Raw genomic sequence first — 22,343 nt, 5'->3', positions numbered from 1 at the left:
CAATCCCTGAAAAGTGGACCCTTCTTCTCAGTCTGAGTCTTACAGAAGTCCAGCAAGAATTTCTACTTGAACCACATCGTAACAAGAGTCCTAATGCTGAACTTCTTCTGCTGTTCACCCAAATGTTCATCTACAAATGCCATTAGAAAAATACAGGTGTCAAAATTAACCAGACCTCATTCTAACTCTGTAAGCTGTTAACACAATATCCAAATTAAGATGACTTCATGGTGTATTTTAATCTCATTAGCATCAGTAAGGATTAAATACATTCCCTACTATAGCCACAAAGAAGGGAGTTTTACAGAACGAATTCCATTGAGGGTGCTAATAACTCTGTATGGCTCAACTTTGTGAAAATGCAACAAAGCTTGTGCTCTAAGGAAAAAGACTGCGTTTCAGGTTTTTATCTTTCCTTGCAGTTTTTACAGAAGAATTATTGGTAAGTTCAAAAGGTCTGACTGCTTGTCAAATATATTAAATGTAAATATTTGACATCATAAACTTAGTTTTCCCCTATTAATTAGCTCAGACAGTTGGCTACTGTGAAAAAAAGATATTGCTGCTTCGTGCTCATTCTAGCCATTGCAAGGCTGCAGGATACGGCCAGTCAGGCCATTGATCCCACTGGCCCCATCCCAGGTTCCATCAACCCCTGTTCCCAGTGAGGCCACAGGAGGACCAGGCACCAGCACCACACAGCCCTGCCCTGCCCAGCCCAGGCTCAGCCCAGTCCCAGGGAGCTGCCCAGTGCCACTGGTGTCCTGTCACTGCCTGGGTGATGGGAATTTTGCCATCCACCTTAAATGGGCTGAGAATTGAATCTTTATGTCTTCTTTAATGAAGAGAATTGAAGTTTTATATTTCAATGTTATATTTTACTGGTGTTTACCTTCATTTCTTCACTTTTTTTATACCCTGCCGGTATTTTCCATGGGATTCTTTCTCCACAATTAAGTAAACACAGTTCATGAAAGGCCTCTGTAAAAAATCCTATATCTGTAAGTACTTTAATCTGTGAAAAAACAACAGAGGCTTATGTTTAAAAAAAATCAAAAAATCCAGCTTTTTTTTTTCCTCTATATCAAATACAATTAAAGCTAATTTTCAAGAAGATTTGGCTACTGAAATAGTATACTGATAGAGAATGTTCTGTAATGAAAAGAAATCTCTAAGCAAAAACACAAATACAGGTCTTCAAAAAAAAAAATTGAGGTAAAATTCATAACCTTCTTCAAAAACTCCTGAAAAAGGAAAAGATCTTAATTCATGCAGTTATAACTTTGAATCATGTTGATCAGCCTTATTCCTGTTAATCTCACAGTACTCAGCTAGTCTCCCTAATCCATTTCAGCAATTCCTGAAAATATCTAAAAGCAACAATATTTCGACTCTTACAAGTTACATTCTTTAAACAAAGAGAAAAAAAAAGTGAAAATATTAGTGAAATCATAAAAGTCTGTTCCCAGAAGTCTGACAACTGGGTTCCACTGTGAGACCGATAAATCTGAAAGTGAACATTATGAGTAAATAATTTATGTTTTGCACTTAGGAAAACATAAAAGAACAACAGAAGAAGATAAAACATGAAACAATGAGTATGGATTTAAAAGAGAAAAATCTTATATCTTTAATGTTAATATCTGCTAAATGGAAAGTAGAAAAATGATGGGACTATTTAGCACTTGCTGTAAATCATCAATAATAAAACTTTCTAAATAACTCTACATCCTACAAAAAATGAGAAAATAAATATTATTCATTTAGAAAGTATTCCTCTTCTGCAATCTGTTTTATTAAGAAATACTGAGGATCAGCTCCACTTTAAAGCACCTTTTTTCAAAGTAGTTGTATATGAAGACATATTTCATCAAATATATTTAACAAAGAAGTGAAAAATTTATTTCAATCACAATGTGCCATGAAAAAAAAAGAAAACTTCTTTGATTACCTTGAAGATTCTTCCTTCAATGCATTTAGCAGGGTCCTTACAAATCTCAGAAACAAAGTATTGGTATAATGTGAACAAAGGTAAAATCTGTAGGAAAATATTAGGTCATCTAGTTATGAATGGTATAAAGGCTTCAATTACAGAAGTGTATATCACAAGTTTATATCACAAATACATTGATAATAAAGCAGTACTGCTTTCACTGCCACAAACCAGGATGTCACCACTGTTTCCCTTAAGTTGTATGAAGGATGAAGATTTTACAAAGTTTCAGCTGGCTAAATGCAACCCCTAATTGTTTAGCACTATGTTACATGAGATTCACAAAGTGCAATGTAAAGTCTCTCCAAAACTTCCAATTCCAATTCCATATTGATGCCACAATTGTTTCCATATAAGCAGCAAAATGATGGAATGCTGTGTGCTTTAGAATTTAAACACTGTGGTGTCTAGCAATTGTCTAGGTGAAAATATATCAATTGTAAAATAAACTAGATGATGAGGAGGCTTTTTGACCATTTCTGTTCAATTAAATGCTTTTGTGGGGAAAAACTACATGAATGTTAAAAAAAAAAGAAAGCACACTCTGTATAAAAGCCTTCAGAAAAGACAAATCATAGCATCCTTGTTACTTTCTTGTGAAATGTACTTTTATTTTTTCATAGAATAGCTTCAGAATTTGAATTACAAGAGCTTCAGGCAAACATTTTAATTGTACCCACACTGTTTCTAACTGAAATTTCTAGTGCTTCTACAAAATTAGTCTTTGAAGTCTTTTTTTTTTTAAATAAAATTTTAATATTATGATTTATGTCAAATCATTTCAGTGCTCATCATCCAAAACATTCCTACACATTAAGCATTCAGTGGAAAAGAAGCTCTCATTCTGCTGAATTTGTGATTGCTTTGACTATAATCTATGGCCTGGATCTATAATCTGCCAGAACAAGCACAAAAAGTATCAAAAATGTAAGCAGCCAAATTAAGTATCCCTGTCTCCAGGTAACTGTTCCTTCCTTGATCTCACCCGATCTCCCATAGTGAGTGCAAGTTAGATAAAGATGACAAAGTGAGCACTGGTAAAGAAAGGAGGACAGAATCATCAACCAGAGACAAAACAGACACTTTGCCCAAAGTTCCAGAAAAATCAATCCAATGAATGGTTTGCTGACAAAAAGGTGTAACGTTGTCACCTCACCTCCTCTCTAACCTGTCTTCCATCTCCACCTCCAAACTTGTCCTGCTAGTCACACAATCTTAAACCCTTGCACTATCTCTGCCACTTGTAGGATCTTTATCTAAGTGGATTCAGCTCATTAAAACAGCAGCAATCTATCTGTATATATATTATTGTTTTGATTAAAGGTTTTTTTTCCAGCTGGGAGTTGATTTATAAAGGTATCAAATTGACAAGATGTAAAAAAATCTGTTGGACCATACAGGTGCAAATAGGAACAGATACAGAACTGCCCCTTTTCAGTACTAGTAAGCAACAGAATCTATTTATTCCACTGTATGGCACTGCACCCTTGAAAGAAGTTAGATTAAACCAGAAGAGGTCGGTCATTAAATGAAGGCAATGGCCACATGATCAACATAAGAAGGAAAGTATAAAAGCAGTCCATACAGAGTAATAACAGAATGTGAGAAAGTTGCCATAGAGCATAATGCAGAGATATTTTACTAGAGCTTCCCTGGTTTGTCATAAATACATCCAATAATGTAATAAAATGTTATAAACTTATAAAGAAATAAATAAACGCTATTAAATTATACTTACTGCTAGATTTTGTTTTGCACAGTGCAATTCAAACATAAGGAAATTCAGACTTGCAACTACGGTGGAGATGTCAGCTCTGTAGCGATCAGAGAACAAGTCAATTCCAGGAATAAGTGTATGTATTTCATACTGTGCAAAGTCACAGTCAGATGTGGGATGCGGAAGAGAGGCCCTAAACAGAGTCTAAAAGGAAAAGCAATATGAACTATATGTAAAAAGAAGTATAGTCATTAGGTGAGACATTAAGAATCTTTAACTCTTGAGACTCATAAATGACTTCATAAATGAAACTAAGTCAATGACAAAGTATCTAGTTGTTTCAGGATAAAAACATGAAAAATAAATATTTTTAAATGATTACTGATTTGTATGTGAACTTGATGGAGAAGAAAAAAAAAAAAAGGCTGTGACAAGTTTATGGACAGCATTTCATGGCACAAGCAGAAACAAAAACCTGATCTAGGTGCAGAAAAATAATAATGAAAGATTCCTCAGCTAGTGCTCCCCAAGCAACGAGAAATCTTCCTAAAAAGCCAATGGCATTTCTCTCAGATTCGTAGTGAAAGCATCCCAAATTAACCTTTTGAAGTACTGGAAAAAAACTAGGAAGTCACTAGGGGTTCTTAAAGACTAATTTGATAATGCTTAGGATAAGATTCAGCACACTGAAATAATACAGTGATGTATTCAGACATCTCCACAGTCAAGGAAAATACTGAGGAAAAATTCACTGCAGTGAGTTTGGAGAAATATTCAACCTCTTTATCAGTACACAGATGTTTCATGCAAATGTCTTCTATCACAAGAAAAATATTTTTCTTCCTCTTTTTTTTTTTTTTTTTTTTTTTTGCCTTAAGCTGAGAGCAGTAGTTTGATTTTACTTACCCTTAAGCACTTGATCAGTCATCACCTCAATCACTACTTCTGAGACACACTATTTAAGTCCAATTAGAGGCTGGTTAAACCTTGGACATATTGCATTTAAAGTCATTCTGAGTAAAATGTATTTCAAATTGTATATAATAGGACATTTCCTCTAAAATATGCCTAAACTAAGTGAAATGTGTACTGTTATCTTTCTGAATTAATAGGTACCCTGCATACTATAAAAACTGCAGGAAGCAGGTTCCACCTTGCCACTACCTCTGTGCCATATAACCAGAATACACTAAAATACTTCAGCCTTTATCTAGGTGTGGTGCAGCTTAAGTGATATAACTTGAACATTCATCTCTGTGAAGGCAGGAACATTAGCATTGTCTCTGATGTTGGATATTCCTTCCCAATTGTGTTTATTGTATCATAGTTAGCAAAGATACAGTAGACAGACATACTCAGATCTCAGATTTTAATAAGCCTGAAGTCAACACCAGAGGTGTTGATCTTTCCACATCACAGAAAAAATTATGGGCTTGAACTTGGGAAAGTTCAGTAACTGATTGTATTTTTCAAGACTGTCACCCTGCAAGGTGCTCCTATCTCAATTAATATCAGTCTCAATTCAGTCAAGTCACAATTTTTCCTACCGTTATACAGATGTAACAAACTGTTAGTACTATTTTTGTCAAAAGGAGGAATCAAAATTGTTCAGCTATGTACCACCTGCAATTTACAGAGCTAGAAGCTAATCATAATTCTCCTATACCTCTGTTTCTTCAATTTGTTCTCCCTTTGCTGAAATTAACAAGGCTTTAAATATGACCTTGAATAGGTCACAGTCACAATCACAGCTGGCGCGAGATGTTAGAAACTGGCATTCATTTGCTTCTGTAGAGGCCAACTAACTTCCTGTTGCTGCATTGAGATGTTAGCACTGACCCCAGTGGAGTCAGACTGACAAAATACCTGCAATTATTTTTTTCCAATATCATTTCAATTACTGATGTTTTAAAGCCTTGTTTTAGAAGTAAAATGAAACACTTCTATTTCCTCCATAGTTCATTCCTAAAAGTTTGCAAACTTAATTTTAATAAGTTTATTTTCTTAGCAAATGAAATTAAATCATTTTGACTACCCACTATTTCTAGAGCAAATTTCTTTTGTATATTAGTAATATAAAAAAAATATGTTTCAATGCTAAAAAATACAAAAAAAAATCTTTTTCTAAAGAGTCTGTTCTCCTGTTTGAAAATGTATGACAATCTTTGAAGACTTTTTTTCAGTGTACATCATCTCAATGACTGAGTATCCTGTTGATACTATCCACCTCTTCTTGGGCAAAACACTTCAAGAGAAAAAGATATATAATTGACTGCCAAATACTTTAGTCATCTTCACTTTTCAGTATTTCTTTATTTCTTGGAGAGTCTCATATCTTATTGAAGTGATAATTTTTAGGCTTTAGAATTGGAATATTTTTAAAAACAGAGAATAAATACATCTAATGTGCATAAATTGTCAGTTACCTCTGATCTCCAGTTTTCTGTTACAATCAGAATGAGAAAAAAAATATTATAATAGGATGTTATTGAGATTTAAGTATTAGAAGCAATTTGTCATCTTTGTGAATTCTAACCAAAATTGTATCCTTACCTTAAAGAGTATAGCAGAAAAGTGGCAATATTTAGTTCTTAGTCTCACATTTGATGTTGTTATATACCTAAAGTACAACAAATAATAAGAGATAATAATGTGTCCATCAATATAAATTATTTAAAACCTTTTTTTAATGTATTACAATGATGGTACTAGCACAGTCTAGATGTTTTCCATCTTGGAAAACAGCTGCCTCTTCTGTAGATAGGTGCTCAGCCATGTCATGCAAAGAAAGAATCATCTGACCAAAGGCATACCTAGATAAAAGGAGTTGTCTAGATTCCCTTTAAAGTTATGAAAGATATGTAATTTAAGAGCAAAAATTAATCTCATCTCAAGCTAGAAAGATAAAGTATGTTTATAAGGTGTATTTCTTTTCATAAAGGAAGCCTAGAACACATGGACTTTCACATGGTAGCTGTTCACCTAGATTAAATGAAACCCACACACTACCTCACCAGTTTTAAACCATCATGGTAGCAGGGTATTGCTGTGATCCATAATAATCAGAATCTTTAATACAATACTGGAATGCTCTAATGTGCATTTTACAGTCATAATAAGTAATTATAGAAAGAGCAACTTAAGGATGGCTAACAGCCCAATGTGTGTCTGAGAAAAGATCTACCTAAGGGAGAAGCTGAGAGGATACTCCATCCAGATCCCTACCAGGATTTGGAATGGATATATAGAAGTAGAGTCATAGTATAAAGTGCAGCAAACATGTACCACAAACACCTTAAGAAGTAGCTCAGGATTGGGTCCTGCTGTGTGCCTGAAGCTGCATCACAGCTGAGAATTAGAAGAGCACAGAGGTTTAGAACCCACATAAACTGATTCCTTTTCATAGGAGTGCTAATTCTGTTCTGCACAATTTCATGCTGAAATACCCATGTTAATGCTTTCAAAAGTACTTTGGTTTACAGATATTTTACAGTGCTATTACTAGGACCTGCTTGCCAGCTAACACAGTTCACTTAGATAAAGTTCTGCCTTTTCATGGGTATAATATTTCTAAGGTCACTTGGAACTGGCTTAGATACTTCTAAGTTTTAAATTTTGTACATTTTATATAATACATAATATAGTGAGGAACTGCTCAGAGTTATATCCGTAGTGTTTTACCAGCAGCCAAGCAGTACTGGACTGAAATGTTTATTGATGGCAGACTTTCATACAGTAACTCAAATTTTATTTAGTTGTAATTCACAAGAAAATGAGTACTTTAGGCAGCAAATCTGTCCTTAGGATACATTAATATTTAATACGTACAATGACTTGGGGGATGTGATATTTCAATTGAAAATCAATAAGACTGTGAAATCCTTGTGCTTATGACTCTTTATCATTTTGTTTTATATCCAAGATCTCTTCATATAATATACAGCTGCAATTATGATCAAAGATGAGCACTACAGGAAAGGGAACAAACACTATTCTCCAACAGAGGAACTTTCTTCCTGAATTTTTTTTTTCTTCTTTTGTTGCGTATTTTTTACAGCAACTCTTTAGTATTTTAATTTAATTTCAAGTTGCCAAATGTCCTGCATGAGCAGTTCTTTTAAGATATGGAAGAAATATATACACCTATATAGATATTTACAAATACAATAATAAAATACTTACTGAGCTATCTTAGCTACTAAAACTGCTGCATGCAAACATCCCCAAATTCCAGCCTGAGATAGAAATTTCTGACTAATATCAGTAGATCTTCCAACCGCAAAGCACTCCGTAGCATTTTTTGGAAAGCCTAACTCTTGCCAGGTGTTAAGAATATCAGCAATGTTGAGTGTTTCATCAAGGGCTTGACACCAATGTTTAAAAGCAGCTCTGTAACACATAAAAAAATTTACTCATCATATAGCTGACATTTTCTAAAGCAGAAGATAAGACTAGATTCATATTACCTCCACTGTCGAAGTTATAACTAATTCTGATTAGGTCAAAAACAGAAATATAGGTTTGACAGAAAGATACCATTCCTGGTCAACATGTTCATTTAGACATTTACTAAGATTAAATTGACACAAGATAAATGTTACTTCCTAAATACATAGCAATGCTTAATCTTACAATTAGTCAACAAAGAAAGATAAACTATTGCCAGAGAAAACTCTCTCAAAATATAGCTGGTAGTGAGACAGATGAAAGAAGTGATACAGACCTCAAAACAGCACAGGAACTTACAATACAGTTTGTGTGAGTAAGAATGAAAATTTTTAAAAAAATAAATATATGCTCTTTTTTAATCCAAGAATTATGTACCTTTTGTTTCCAGCATAGAAGTGAAGATTTCCAAGTTCATGTAGAGCCTGAACTTTGAGGTCTCTCTGGTTGTTTATTTCAAGGATTTCTGTTATTCATTATATAATGAAGAAGAAAGAAATATCATCACATCATTAAGTCAGTTACTGAATCTTGAACAAATTTTGCATAGAAAGTAGACATGCATTGGCATGCAATTCATTGCATAAATACATTTTAAAGATTCACTAAGCTTGTATATTTTGTCTTCAAATGTATAATTTCTTATTTCTACTAAATCTAAAAACTCGATTACTACATATTTACAGATCTGTTTACCTAAACTGTTGTATTTTTGTTTTCACAGACTGAGAAAACATTCTCAAGCTGAACTGTAAATATATGAGTAAAGCATTATTAGCAAGTAATATACACACAAACTAACAGGTTCTCATATTCCAATGTAAAGAACACAAAAGATCTGCTTCCTAGGGAAAATATATATATACATATATAATGAAATTAAAATGACTTCCTTGAACATGACAGATTTTTAATTTGGGATCAATCAGCGTGACACCCAGAAGTAATACTTTTTCATAAGAAGTAATACTTTTTCATAAGAAAAGATACTTTAGAGGTGACAGCCAACGAATGCTGTGTTTGGAGCTAATACACATTTTCAGAGCTAAGAGAGAAGCTTTTGTACTTCTGGAGACCATTTTCCACACAGTTATAGCTGTCTGATAGAGGAAACACTGGAATAAACAGATAGTGAGCCCAAATAGGTAGAAAGGTGGTAAGTGTTAGCAGTAAAGGGAAATTTATAAAAAGCAATTACCAATTGTTTGTTCATAGGAAGAGACAATTAATGAAAGCTGCGACTGTGGTATTGGTTTACTCTCAACGCTAGTGGAGAAATTAAATTTTTCTTGAGAAGGGTCACTCGGTGTTGGTAGAAATGCCAATTCGGCTCCCACATTAAATTCCAGCCTTCTATTTTGAGAGATTTGACTGATTGTTCTTCCAACATTTTCTAGATCAGAAAAGCAATTTATATGAACAGTTCAGTAAAGTATTGTACTATTTCTAATACCAAAAATATTTCCATGTTGCATTATTCAAAGAAATGTATGATTCCTTTGTGCCCTCTTCCAATCTAGTTTCCTATGTTCTGATTCAGTCAGTGTGTCTTCTAATCAAGCTCATTGGCTATAACTCATTGGGAAGCACATCAAAATGAAAATGCAGGGCCAAGCACAGAAAATAAGCTTGATAAGAGCTGCCAGTCAGTCCTCCAATGGATGTCTGACAACAGAAAGACAAGTTACATATTTGTACGAGAAAAATTTTTATCATCCAACTGAGAGGCACAAATCATGTGAAATCCAGCTTAATACCTGCATTTAAAGAATTTCATGCGTAATATTATATGTTAGTTCTGACTCTCAACAGTGATTATAATTCATTTTTTAAAGAACTATCTTCTGCTCTGTAATATATTAACTGCAAACACACTTCACTGCTGAGTGAGAAACACTTCAATTAAGTACTCACCTTGTGTGTATGCAAGAAAAAGTGAAAGCAGCTTTCTGCTGTGTCTCAATGCTCTGCTGTGATAGTTAGATTTTTTTAGAGTTTCTCTAAAACATTTCAGTGTGTCCTTTATATCAAGAGGTACATAAACATTGGGTTTAACTTGACTGCCATCTAAAAGAAATTAACAATTACGGAGAATAATTTTGGTATATATAAACATATATTTTTAGGAAAGCAACCCATACATGCACTTGTATTCCATAAACTATCTTAATGTAATTGTCACTTTTGTTTCCTGTTGGATTATGAATTAAAGCAAAATACTATCAATCAGGAACAACACTTCTGAGCATTTGTGTCTTTTTCAGTGCTAAATTTTAATTGTCACATGACACCTACATTCCATGAATTCCATGCATCTCAAGCTGATATCTCTTCTTTGGATTCTGATGTCTTTAGTATGGGAACAAATAATTATTTACAACCACTGGTCCTGCTTATTACAATTCCTGTAGCTTCTACAAACCTGTCAGCTGGCATGCTCTCTCCACTGCATGCATAATATTATCTAGTCTGCAGCATTATTTACCATTTAACGACTTTCCTTCACTGAATTGCACACAAAGCCTTCTGTGCAATGTCCTGACATCTCTGCAGTATGAGGAGCTATGTTTTACAAACTTACATCAGTAATTAAAACATTTTAATCCTGACTGGAAATAACATCCTTACATGTAAAAAAGGTATTCCATCACTTCATACTTTATCTCAATTTTTGTATTGGTTCTACTGGCAACAGTGAAGGATCACATTAACTTCTGGGTAGGTTGCTTGATATTCAACAATACCTTCAGAAAACTGGGCAAAGACCACCAAGCTTACTCAACATCCTGTGGTCGTCTTGCAGCTGGACAACAAATGCTCTTCTCTGCTTTCCCTAGAGTCTGCAGTCTGAACGTATTTGGAAAGGTCTTCACAGCATTATTATCCAATCAAACAATAACAACAATAATAATTCAAAGACTATGCTGATCTTATATTCAAAGAAACATATTACAAGAACAATTGAAGGCCAAGAGTAAGGAGGAAAATAAAAAAAACATAATGTCCAATAGGATTAAAAAATAAAAATTAAAAAAAAAAAAAAGGTTTTGGGAGAAAACAACTCATGACATTGAAATGTTCTCTGACCTGCATAATCATTTTTCATCTCAGGATAGAAAAAGCAGTCAGGAAAGACCAGTACACTAGCAGAATGGGCAACAAGTAGCTGTAGATTCTTTCCTATGTAGTCTCTGCAGTTCATCTAAAAAAAAGTTTACTTTCATAATCACTGAACAATATTTAGAAAAAAAAAACAAATGTATCATGTTTATAGTTAAACATCTAAACAGTCATATATCACAAAATCAAAGAGGACTAACTTACAAAAACACTAATGACTCATTACTAGTGTCCAGGTTAATAAGAGGTAAAATATTCACTATATTTAATTAGTAGATATATCATGTAAGTGTGAAATTTTATATCTCAATTTTATATCTTTAAGGATCAGAGTTGGAAAATATAAACAGTTCATATTAATGAATTAAACTTAAATTTCATATAATGTTTGCCATAATCGTAAGCAAGCTATTGATATTCAGCAAACACCCTACCTTTCTTAATCTAGACAGCTGCATGTTTGCAAATAACCTAGAAGTATATGTATGCCTGAAGAGCACACTGCCTTTAAAGCACAATGTCATCCCGAGGAAGGGTACCCAAAATAACCCTAAGCAAATAACAGGATCTAACCCTGTGAGAAAGGCAAATTTCCGTAACAGTGCATTTAGCTTCTATACTAAATGCTAATCTAGCATTTAGTTGTGCTGATGTAGCCACGTCACTTCAGGGAAGAACAAATCAAAGCTAGTTCCAGTCTCCCTGAATAGCATTGCAAAATGTTGCCATACACTCTTCATTTCTAACTTAATGCTGTCTTTTTTGAGCACTCCTTATTTACTGTTAAAGGACATTAGCCTTCATTCTGTAAATTAAGACGTTTTCATAACTATGATTGCTTTTCCACACTGCTCAGATCACAGCAGCGTACAATCAGAGAATCATAGAATATCCTCAGCTCCCTTTGCAAGCCCTTAGTGCCTTCTGAATGCCTTGCAGGTATTATGCAGAAGTTGTCTCTAGGCAAGGCAGTGGATTCCAAACCCGAAACAAATTCAGAACTATGCCTAGTTGGATTTCCAAATCTCACTTTCCCCTTCTCCTTCGTGTGCTGTGTTTATATTAGTTAATAGAAATATATCAAAAATATAAATCATGCAACTTCTTAAAAATAAAGTTTAAAAAAAATCCTGGTTTTCAATTGGTAATTCCATGAAAAATGGAAGTAGAGATATCAGTTTAGTAAACATAGAAAGCCATGTCTTCTAGTGAAAGGCTGAACGGCTGGTTTTTTTGTTTTCTTATTTTAATAAAGTACTGCATGTTTTTTCTTGGTGTTGTCAATGCTTGAGATAACTTCATTAATTGAAAAGCAGTCTTCCAATGCAAAAAGAAAGCAATTTCTTTGATTTAATTTTAATTAATCACAGAGATTATGCAACATCCAAATAAATGTTTTCCGGTTAAAAGAGCAGCATCAAGAACTAACATGAAATTAGATTTAGGCTCATAATATGGAATGAGTACATAATGCATGGAAGAAATGTTCTCTGGGTCAGCAAGTGCAGACCTCTGCTGTTGTGGAATCATATCATGAAAGCCCTCTCATGCACTTCAATCAGTTACGTTCATTAATTTCTTATTTTAATTTTCTATTTGTGAACACTATGGAAAACCATATTAATCTGATCAGAGGACATATTTTTCTATATTTAGTTGGCATTAACAGTTAGTACCCAAAAAAGAAATCTGCGGTTCACCTTATTTGCATTATTGGATAGATATTTTGTGAAATGAGATTCATGGCTGTCTGGGACACTGAATTGCTGTATCCTTTCCAGTAGTTGCCTCTGAGCATACACCAGCAATGGACTCACTTGTTCTGTATATCTCTCACTGAAAGAATAAGCAAAACATAGTAATTAATCAAAATAATAATATGTCTAAATATATAATGCTGCTTTTTAGTTTTTGTCAGAATTGGTGTAACTTACTGTGTAAATACATTAAACTGTACAGCTATGTGTACCAGTGCTTCCCATTTCTTCATTTGATACAAAAATTCTAATGTTTTAAAAATCAGATTACATATCCATTTCAAGTCAACCACATTCACATCATCCAGGGGAGACTGTGGATGGAGATTCAAACCACCATTCTCATCACTAATACCTCCTAAGCAACTGGGAATGCAGAAATCTCCTTCAGGCTCCACAATCTACAGCCAAAAAAAAAAAACCATTATTCTACCTGTTACTGTCAAAACTGTTTTTGGGAGAAATCAAATTATAAAGATTAGAAAATACTGTGCTTGTCTGAAAACATTTAACACAAAATAACTTGGAGATATGAGAATGTAAAAAAAGAGTAAGAAAATTGTCTCTACAGAAGGTATGATAATAAAGGGTATATCGTCTTCATATTTTTACCTTAAGAGAATTGCTTGCTTGTAGCTCGGTTATCATATCAATAATCATGTCTGATGCCAAATAAAATGGCAGCCAAACTGTGTTCCTAAGAAACTCGCTGGTAATGGGAAATGCATCCTTGTGGAAATGGGAACGGTTAGCAATTGACTGTGATTCTTGAGTATAATTCCACAATTCTCTGCATGCATTTTGAAGCAATGTCCAATGGCCTCCACGGTGAGCAAGAACCTGTGCATATTATTCAGAATTATATTTTGGAAATACAGAAATGAAAAGCTTCATTTTTTCACTGCAGAGCCTAGGCAGGATTAATCTTTCAAAGTTACACTCAATAAATCATTCTTAGTAACAGACTCTTTCTCAAAATTTCAATTTATATAAGGTATTGCAAAAACTTAATTTGGAATTTTTCATGGAAGCGCTAATTAATAACAACATTTTATTGTTGCTTCTGGTGTGAGAATAAGAAAACAAATTAATTCATATCACCTAAAAATATATCTTAGTGTTAGGAAGGTTTATGGGAAAACTAGGCAGACTACTTTTCCTTTCAATCACTGGTCTTTCTGTTTATACTAGCAAGGTATCCACTATGACCTATAAAGAGCAAAATAAGTCCACAAGTACTTGAGAAAGATTTAACAAACATGAAAGGGAAAGTTACAAAGACTAAAGAAAAATAAAACACATATACCTTATTATATATTTGATAGGGATACATTATCATATCGTATCATAGAATGGCCTGGATTGAAAAGGACCACAATGATCATTTAGTTTCAACCCCCCTGCTATGTGCAGGGTCACCAACCAGCAGACCAGGCTGCCCAGAGCCACATCCAGTTGTCCAGAGCAACATCCAGACATTTGATACATTATATTTTGACGTCTTGCAAATGAGAAATCATTGCTTTTTTCCCCCTCAAAAAAGTTTTTTGAAGAGTCTTTGGATTTTTTACATGTAAAAAATAGTAAGTTTTGTAATACGGTGTTCAGTAGAAAATAAATTTTTTAGTAAGAAAATATATCTTACTGCTGCTCTTCTTAAATGTAGAAAGATTTTCGTAAAATGGTCCAATAAAATGGTATCTGATGGAAACTGCTTGCGTTCTCTGGGAGAAAGTGAGACGGATATTTCCATATCATTTGTCATTTGAGTTTGAGGAGTGTCTCTTCTCCACAATTTAGTGTTGTGCTCAGAAGATCTATCTGAAGACAGAAAGTTCACTGGTTAATAGTGAGTTAAAGTTCTCAAAAACATAAGAAAGAAAATATTATCAGACAGCTAGGATTTTTGTGCCACCTAAATACTTCAGTATTAGGAAATGCCAAAGCTAGGGTTATCATATTTATAAGGTTATGATATTTAAAATATAAGATGCTTTCACTTAAGAGGAGGAAGAAGCAGAAAGCACAGTAACGTGTACAAACTAGTTTTCAGCCTCAAAGCCAAAACACAACTAATCCTAGAAGTTACCAAATTAAAGGAAGAAATCACCATTCAGCAAGCTCACAAGAATCTTTCTGAAACCAAAGTCTCTTAAAAGGAGTAGTTAGGAAGAACTTCTTTTTTTTTTTTTTTTGAAAGAACCTGTGATATGTGTAGAATTGTTTCATTATTTTATTCTTTACCAACTATCATTCATCCATTTAAAGCTCTTACATGTTTGTTTTTTGGTCAGTTCTGAAGGTGACTTCTCAAGAGGAAGATTTGATATTCTTCTGTTTCTCTCCACAGCTTCTCTCACCACTACAGTTCCAGAATTATTTAATGAGAATATCTCAGGATCCAGAATATTGTAACTGCAGAATGGAAGAAAAGAGAATTAAAAGTAATAATACAAAATAATTTTTATATAAACACACACAAAATTCAGTTTCTCAAAAGTGAATTTTCATTGGTTTTTAGCTGCTTTAGCAACCAGGTGAACAACAGCTGAAAGGTACAAACAACCAAAAAACACTGCAGTATATTACATTCCAAAACTTTCAGAAGACATAAAATCTGACCAGTCGAGTAAGCAATCAAAAATGTTCATGCCACCTGTCACACATATGTCAAAATGTGTTAAACTATAAATTCATTTGTATGTGGAAGATGAACTGTGTATAAGGCAAGCTGACTAATGATACTATTATTCAAATCTATTTGTATTAATGGCAATAATACAATAATCCACATTAATAGCAAACACTGATAACTCAGAAAGATATACCTGTCTTGATGATGTGAACCACAAATTCCAATGTTATATTGTTCTTCCAGCTTCTTTTTAAATAAGTGGTAATGTGCAATTGCCAGATAAATATTCATCTGGGACCTCCAGGGCATCTCTTCAAGACATATTTGATGAAACTTCTTTTGGTTTAAGTAATTTCTCACAACTGGTTTCAGCAGTACCACTAAGGTGTTGTGAGCTACTTTTCGTAATTCTTCCTTATGTTTCCTAAAATAAATTTTAAAAAGCAGTAGCAAAAAAATGAAACTGTGTTTTCTCAAAGATCTAGAATTCCAAAGAATGACAAAGATACACAGAAATATCCCATTACATACCCAGACCTGTATTTAACCCAGAAGTCACATTCCTAGCAAAATGATTTTTTGCTTCAGTCAAGAAAACCAATTCTGCTTTTCATCTTAAGGGTGCTTAACACACACTAACTCCTACATTCTACGAACTTCAGTAAGATATTTATTTTAGTACTTAGCTCTATGTCTGAAGTTACTTATAGTTCAATCATTCAAACAGATTATTATACAAAATGCAGTGTGTGCTTCACACAGTCTGCTCAGGAGATGAAGGACCTACTATTTTACTGAAAATTTAGATCATTCTTTTTATTGCTTTGTTTTAGCAGCTAACCACCCTCAATTTGAAGAAAGCATTCCATTTCAAATGTGGATGCTTGGATTTAACTTCCAGCCACAAATTTTTTTGGTTGTTGTTTCTCTGCCAGACCAATTCTGCATGACCTGGTATTTTCTCTTTATGAAGATGCATAATGGCACTGTAGTTAAATCACATCTCAATTTTTTTCTTTTTGATAAACTATAAACAGATCTCTTTAACATACCAAAATAATTTTCTGCCTTGTGTTTTTTTGTTTGTTTGTTTGTTTTGTTTTTTTCCTGTAAATTACCCTGACAGTTTATATTCATTTACCTTTGTGCTTCTGGAGATTTCATTATGTTTGGATGTTTCATAAAATACTGTCTAAGAGTCTGCCTTTTTCTAGTAGGACTCGGGGTTTCTTTTCTTTGTTTCTTCAAAGCTGATGCTTCCTGCTTCTTTAAAGGTGAGGTCTCTGTACTCTTTGAAAAAAATATCCCATGACAATCTTAAATAAAATTCAAATATTTATTTATTTCTATATTATCAATTACTTGAGGTATACAGCAGCTTGGCTTATGCAGTAATGCAACAGAACTGAAAATAAATTCTCAAATTACTTTTCAAAATATGGCAGTATTAGGAATTTTTCTGTAAGGGATGTATCAAATACTGATGCTAAGATCCAGACAGGTATCCAAATTTTCTTTCATATGCCATTGTTTTCTATCTCAAAAAATAATGCATTATTTTTGTTGTTGTCTTTTTTTTTTTTTACTATTATAAATAGTAAAAATCTGTAATGCAAAAACAGACAGAAGACTTTCCCTCATCTATCTGAGATGCTAGCAGCATTACAGCTTCACTAGAAGGTTATGAGGGAAAAACCTCTTCCTCAAAAATAATACAAATCCATTAGGATTTGTCTTAACTTGGAATAAAAGCAAAAAATGTATTTTAAAAGAATTCTAAACAAAACAGCAGTGAATGTCTGCAGAGGGAGTTAATAATGAACAACTACTCATAAAATGTACGACATACTGCACAAAAAAAAAAAAAGCCAAAACTGATCTCACTTTCTTAATGTGATGGTACCCAAGCCATTTCATATTAACTTATTTGTTTTTGTAAAATGGGAAAATTAAAGCTTTCATTGATTTTGGAATTCAATGCTCTGACTGAAATGCCTCACAACAGTTGGTCTTTCAGAGAAATCCAATGTGAACTTTTCTTCCTGCACAGAGGTTCACTGAGGGCTATAGTTTATATCTCAAGTCTTAGCAATTACACGTCATCTGTAGTTTTTATAAGACAGCTTTTAAAATAATACATCTGTGCGTATATCACTGCTGCCAAGTAAAGATAAACATGACTCTTGAGAAGTAAAACTCACTTTCTCCTTAATTCCTACAGTGTGCTTCTTGGTGCCCTCAGGCTCACTGGGAGAGCTCGTTTTAAGTCTTGGAGTTTCACTGATACAGAGAATGTGGTTGTTCCTCCTGACAAATAATAATGATAAAATTATCATCATCATATTATACTCCTTTGATATTTAAAGGGTTATCTTTGGGAACAGGTAAGGCACATGCAATTCATATTTCAGTGAATTTGTAAATTCATCAGCTTTTCTTTCTTCCCATTCAGAAAGAGAGAGCACTCACCATCAAAATCCATTATACAAATCCGAATTGATATGTAACAACTATCTCACTTTCCTAACATCTAGCTACAGAAGACTGATGAGAAATTCCTTATATCCAATCCTCCAATCGTTTTGTTTTTTTTTGTAATAGAAATTCCTGTTTACAATATGTGAGGGCTACTCTAGAAGTAACATCTCCTACCTTATTACTTTGGCCCACAGTGTCAGAGATATTGGTGGTATGGCAGCAGAGATTGAACCTTCCCACCAATATTCTGTGAAATTTTGTTGCCGTGCAACAGATGGCAGCAGAGATGCAGTGTGACACGGTGGTGTCTGATATGGAAGTGTGTACAAAGGAAAGCTGTGTCATTGAATTCCTCCATGCAGAAAAAGTGGCACCCATTGATATTCACTGATGCTTGCTGAATGTTTACGAAGCAAATACTGGATGTAAGCACACGGAAAGTTGTACTGAGTGGGCAACATTATTGCAGCAACAATGCCATTATAGTAGCTGTTAAACAGTGGGTCACCTCCACCAGATTGTTAGGACTGGCATGCAGACTCTTGCTCATTGCCAGTGCAAATGCATAGCTAATAGTGGTGGCTATGTTGAAAAAGAGTGTTTCGTAGCCAAGAATTTGTCCTATCAAATATTGTTATTTTGCTCTTTGTATCTGTTGTCATTTCCATTGACAGATTGACCTACATACAATTCACATTTTCTGTTGTAACTTTGACATGGATTAAACTAATAATTCAACTATAACAGGGACCTACCTTTTCAAGTAAGTTTGCACATTTTCTGCCCATTCCAGAACACTGTGAAATTTCTCTTCATTCAGGATTTTTTGCAAAACTTGAATAAAGAACTCAAGAAAACGTGCTTGCTTTCTGAATTTCATCACTGCAACACAGTAATAAAGAACTTTTAAGTATATTTAAGTATTTTAGCTTTTTAGTATTTAGTATTTAAGTATTCCTCACATTTCTAAATGGGACCATATTAAAGATTTTTTAAGCTATGTTTTAATTCATTCTAAATATATGAAAATAAAAAGATGAAAAGGTTTCTAAGAGTTTATTCCAAGCACTAAAAAGATTGTTTTCCTGGAAACTATCAAAAGAAAGCAAGCCTTTACAACTAAAATAGGTGCCAATTATCCTACCTTCTCGATAAGCAGTGTTTGATGTCCAGCATGAAATTATAGGGTAGAGGAACAAAGGATCTTCCTGTCCTGCAAGCTCTGATCCACGAGCTACAGCAATAAACAAATAAAATCCATTCTGACAAGTAGTGACAGTGCTCAACAGAAATTGTACATGGAATCATAACTGAAGCAAAATCCTTCTTTGGCATATTTTGCTTTTAAATCTCTTACTGTCATCTAGAGAGAAATTCAAAAGTTTGCTTTGCTCTTCTAACATAAGCATTTGTGCTGCTTGGGCATTAAGAGCTTATGGATGAGACTGATGAACTTCCAGCTATTACACTAATGAGTAAATGCCTGGAGATCACCACATGTCTTACAAAGTTCCATATATATCATTTATGGAGGAGATCACTTGTGCAATAAGGAAATGTCCAGACATTATTTTTAAAGGTTACAGCATGAACTTAATACATGATGCTATTAGCAACTAGTACACTTATGTAAATGTTTGCAAGTTCCATGGTCGAAAAAGATGAATGCAGCTAGTCCCTGAAAAAAGTGAGATTAAAAATGGACTCTGCAACAACCATTTGAGATAGTGGATCAATAATTGCATCCTCCAGTGGCAATAGTCTGTTGTATGTAAATAGTGTGAAATCAAAGATAAGCAGATTTTTAATTATTTTTAGGTCAAGCCACAACCTATGTTAGTATTTTCTCCTATTTGACAAGTTCAACAAGATAGTATTTCAAACAAGCATTTTAACAAAGTAAAGTAATTCCCAAAAAATTTTAAATAGGAAAACATCTGAAATTTCACACTGGAAAATTGCAATGTGTATGAAACATCGTTTTCCTCCATTTTCTACAAAAGATGCAGATTCAGCTCTTTGTCATTTTTGTCTTAGGTTATCATCAATGGAATAGTAAGTATTGATTCACTTTAAGGATATCCTACAGAAAGGCTTTTGCCGATATTTCTTTTTTCTAAATCTCCTATACATATTTGTAAGGATGGCTGTAAGCTTTGTTATTTGTTATGCATAGTCTCACCAGAAGGTTCTCGTATTGATTGGTATAAAATTATCCTATTTTAGTACAGACCAGACTTCAGCAGTCAAGTATTTGTCAGTTAATGAAAACTCGTTCTTCTCTAACTGATAAACCCATTAGTTTAACTTTCTATTTAGTAAGAATGGAAGATCATTTTATTAACTAATCAATGAAATTTTCATTTAACTTACAGAATTCATTCATCCTGTGACTTGTCCTGCAGGAATGCAGGCATCAGTGTCAGTAGCAAAAACAGAAGGATCAGTGCACAGAGGTACAGAAATTTTGCATCATGGTTTTTATTCTGTTCATTATAGAAGTGCTTCCTCTTCCAGGACTTATGCATGTACAGACAGAGAAGGTGGATGACAAAATGCACCCACCTGGTTGTGTCAGTCTTAGGAGATTCGATTCAAGAGCACTTAGATTTTCTGTTGCTTTTTCCATTGCAGCTAAATGGGATGCCTTTGCAGAAATCTTCTGAAATATCAAATAATCAGTTTTTTAAAAAAATAGCTTTTACCTAACTGAAAAGAGCACATCAACAGTGGAATTTGGATTCAATTCCAAATCTTCTAATTCTTTATCTTATATCTTAATATTGCTAATTCCTCTCCAGTTCAACTAAATGAGACCCTGTACCTACTGCAGTCTGTAACTGGTCCTAACAGATGGCTACAAAAAGAAGCTTCTCAGTTGTCTGCATTCTTGGGAACTCCTACTCTACAACAAAATTCCTATTCCATACAATCTAAACAGAAAGTTAATAATTATGCTCTTTAAAATAAAAGAATAGCATATTGAGATTAAAAAAAAAAAAAAATGAGTATCAAAGTAGTAACCTTAATTTTATGTGTTTTTTCACTTCCTGTAGCTCCTGACTGGCCAGGTGAGGTTCTTTGTGAGGAATCCAACAATTTTTTCCCATAGTTAATAATAATTACTGCTAGTTCATATTCCTTCAATGAACGTAGAACCTATAAAGGAATCATCAGTTATATTTTCTTTGTTTTGCATAACACATGTTTAATTATTATCTACTTTACAGTTGACAAAACATATGAATATTATAAATAGACATTAATTTCTAAATACTTAGGTTTCCTTTAAGAAAACAACAGAACTATAAACCTGTAAAATATTTGGAATTACAGATAATCTGTCTATGTGTTCTACTTTTGCTTACGCATAGACTGTTCCTCAAAGAATAGAAATACTTAATAAGAAGCATCTATAGCAGTGCTTGACATTCTCCCTGTTCTCAGGCAGTACTGCTATCAAAGAATATAAAAGGTAACTACATTATCCTCATTTATCTCTCTGGTATCAAGTGCACACTTGAAGAACTCAACTGCACTGGTAAAACTTATATAATAAAATAGAGTGGTGAAATTTATTTTGAAAAATATGAAGTTTGTAACTGAACGTTATGGGTTATGTTTTTTAGGTGTTTTCATCTCTCTCACTTAGAGTTTTAAAGGTCAAGTAATCCTACTATATGCACTGTAATTTGAAATTAAGATGTTTGGCCTTGGAATAGAAAATAATTGTACACAGCCTGACTGAAGCTCAACAGAAAACTTTATAAAATGGATTAATTGGAAACTTTCGCAATTAACTTGTTCTGTTTGCTGTTCTGCATGCTATTCTGTCTCAATGCTGTCTCTAAGGAAAAAAAATCTGCAATACCAACAGACAATCATTTAATTTGGGAATCCAACAACAAACAAGCACTATATTAAGATTCCAAGAAAAAGAATCATCTGATATTGAAGGAATCAAGGTAACTAGTCTTGTAAAATATGTTGACCCTGGTAGGAAAAAAAGAAAAAGAATTTTGGGGGACCAATGATATATCTATAGAAAAAGTCACAAGGAAACATCTATCAAGCATATTATTATTTCAGCTGTCTTAAAGATGGGAGTTACTTAAGAATATAAGTATTGTACTTGTTGAGAACAGATTTTACTGTAAAAGACTTAGCAGAAGCATCTTCACTGGTATAACACTTACC

The 22,343-nt window shown here is 33.6% G+C and overlaps 1 protein-coding gene across 3 annotated transcripts in view; it reads right to left on the bottom strand.

Moving 5' to 3' along the window:
* The window catches only part of CFAP54 (cilia and flagella associated protein 54), a 105,733-nt gene that overhangs the window by 33,325 nt on the left and 50,065 nt on the right, over positions 1-22,343 (bottom strand). For 2 of the 3 annotated variants that reach the window (XM_090140100.1, XM_090140103.1), the window contains exons 28-48: positions 21,171-21,305; positions 20,712-20,808; positions 19,291-19,380; positions 18,902-19,028; positions 17,870-17,975; positions 16,810-16,958; positions 15,862-16,092; positions 15,309-15,448; positions 14,679-14,854; positions 13,646-13,873; positions 13,211-13,434; positions 12,977-13,112; positions 11,244-11,358; positions 10,071-10,223; positions 9,355-9,549; positions 8,535-8,622; positions 7,893-8,099; positions 6,264-6,330; positions 3,732-3,914; positions 1,952-2,038; positions 893-1,015 (exon numbers count right to left, since the gene is read on the bottom strand). In XM_090140100.1, coding sequence (XP_089996226.1) covers positions 893-1,015; positions 1,952-2,038; positions 3,732-3,914; positions 6,264-6,330; positions 7,893-8,099; positions 8,535-8,622; positions 9,355-9,549; positions 10,071-10,223; positions 11,244-11,358; positions 12,977-13,112; positions 13,211-13,434; positions 13,646-13,873; positions 14,679-14,854; positions 15,309-15,448; positions 15,862-16,092; positions 16,810-16,958; positions 17,870-17,975; positions 18,902-19,028; positions 19,291-19,380; positions 20,712-20,808; positions 21,171-21,305 — 3,057 coding nt within the window. The remainder of the gene's footprint in view (positions 1-892; positions 1,016-1,951; positions 2,039-3,731; positions 3,915-6,263; positions 6,331-7,892; positions 8,100-8,534; positions 8,623-9,354; positions 9,550-10,070; positions 10,224-11,243; positions 11,359-12,976; positions 13,113-13,210; positions 13,435-13,645; positions 13,874-14,678; positions 14,855-15,308; positions 15,449-15,861; positions 16,093-16,809; positions 16,959-17,869; positions 17,976-18,901; positions 19,029-19,290; positions 19,381-20,711; positions 20,809-21,170; positions 21,306-22,343) is intronic. The other variant, XM_090140106.1, reaches the window with a different exon arrangement.

This window comes from Phasianus colchicus, chromosome 1, assembly GCF_987193195.1.
Source record: "Phasianus colchicus chromosome 1, bPhaCol1.hap1.1, whole genome shotgun sequence".
In the NCBI taxonomy this organism is placed as follows: domain Eukaryota; kingdom Metazoa; phylum Chordata; class Aves; order Galliformes; family Phasianidae; genus Phasianus; species Phasianus colchicus.
This window is presented reverse-complemented; position numbering and strand designations above follow the sequence as displayed.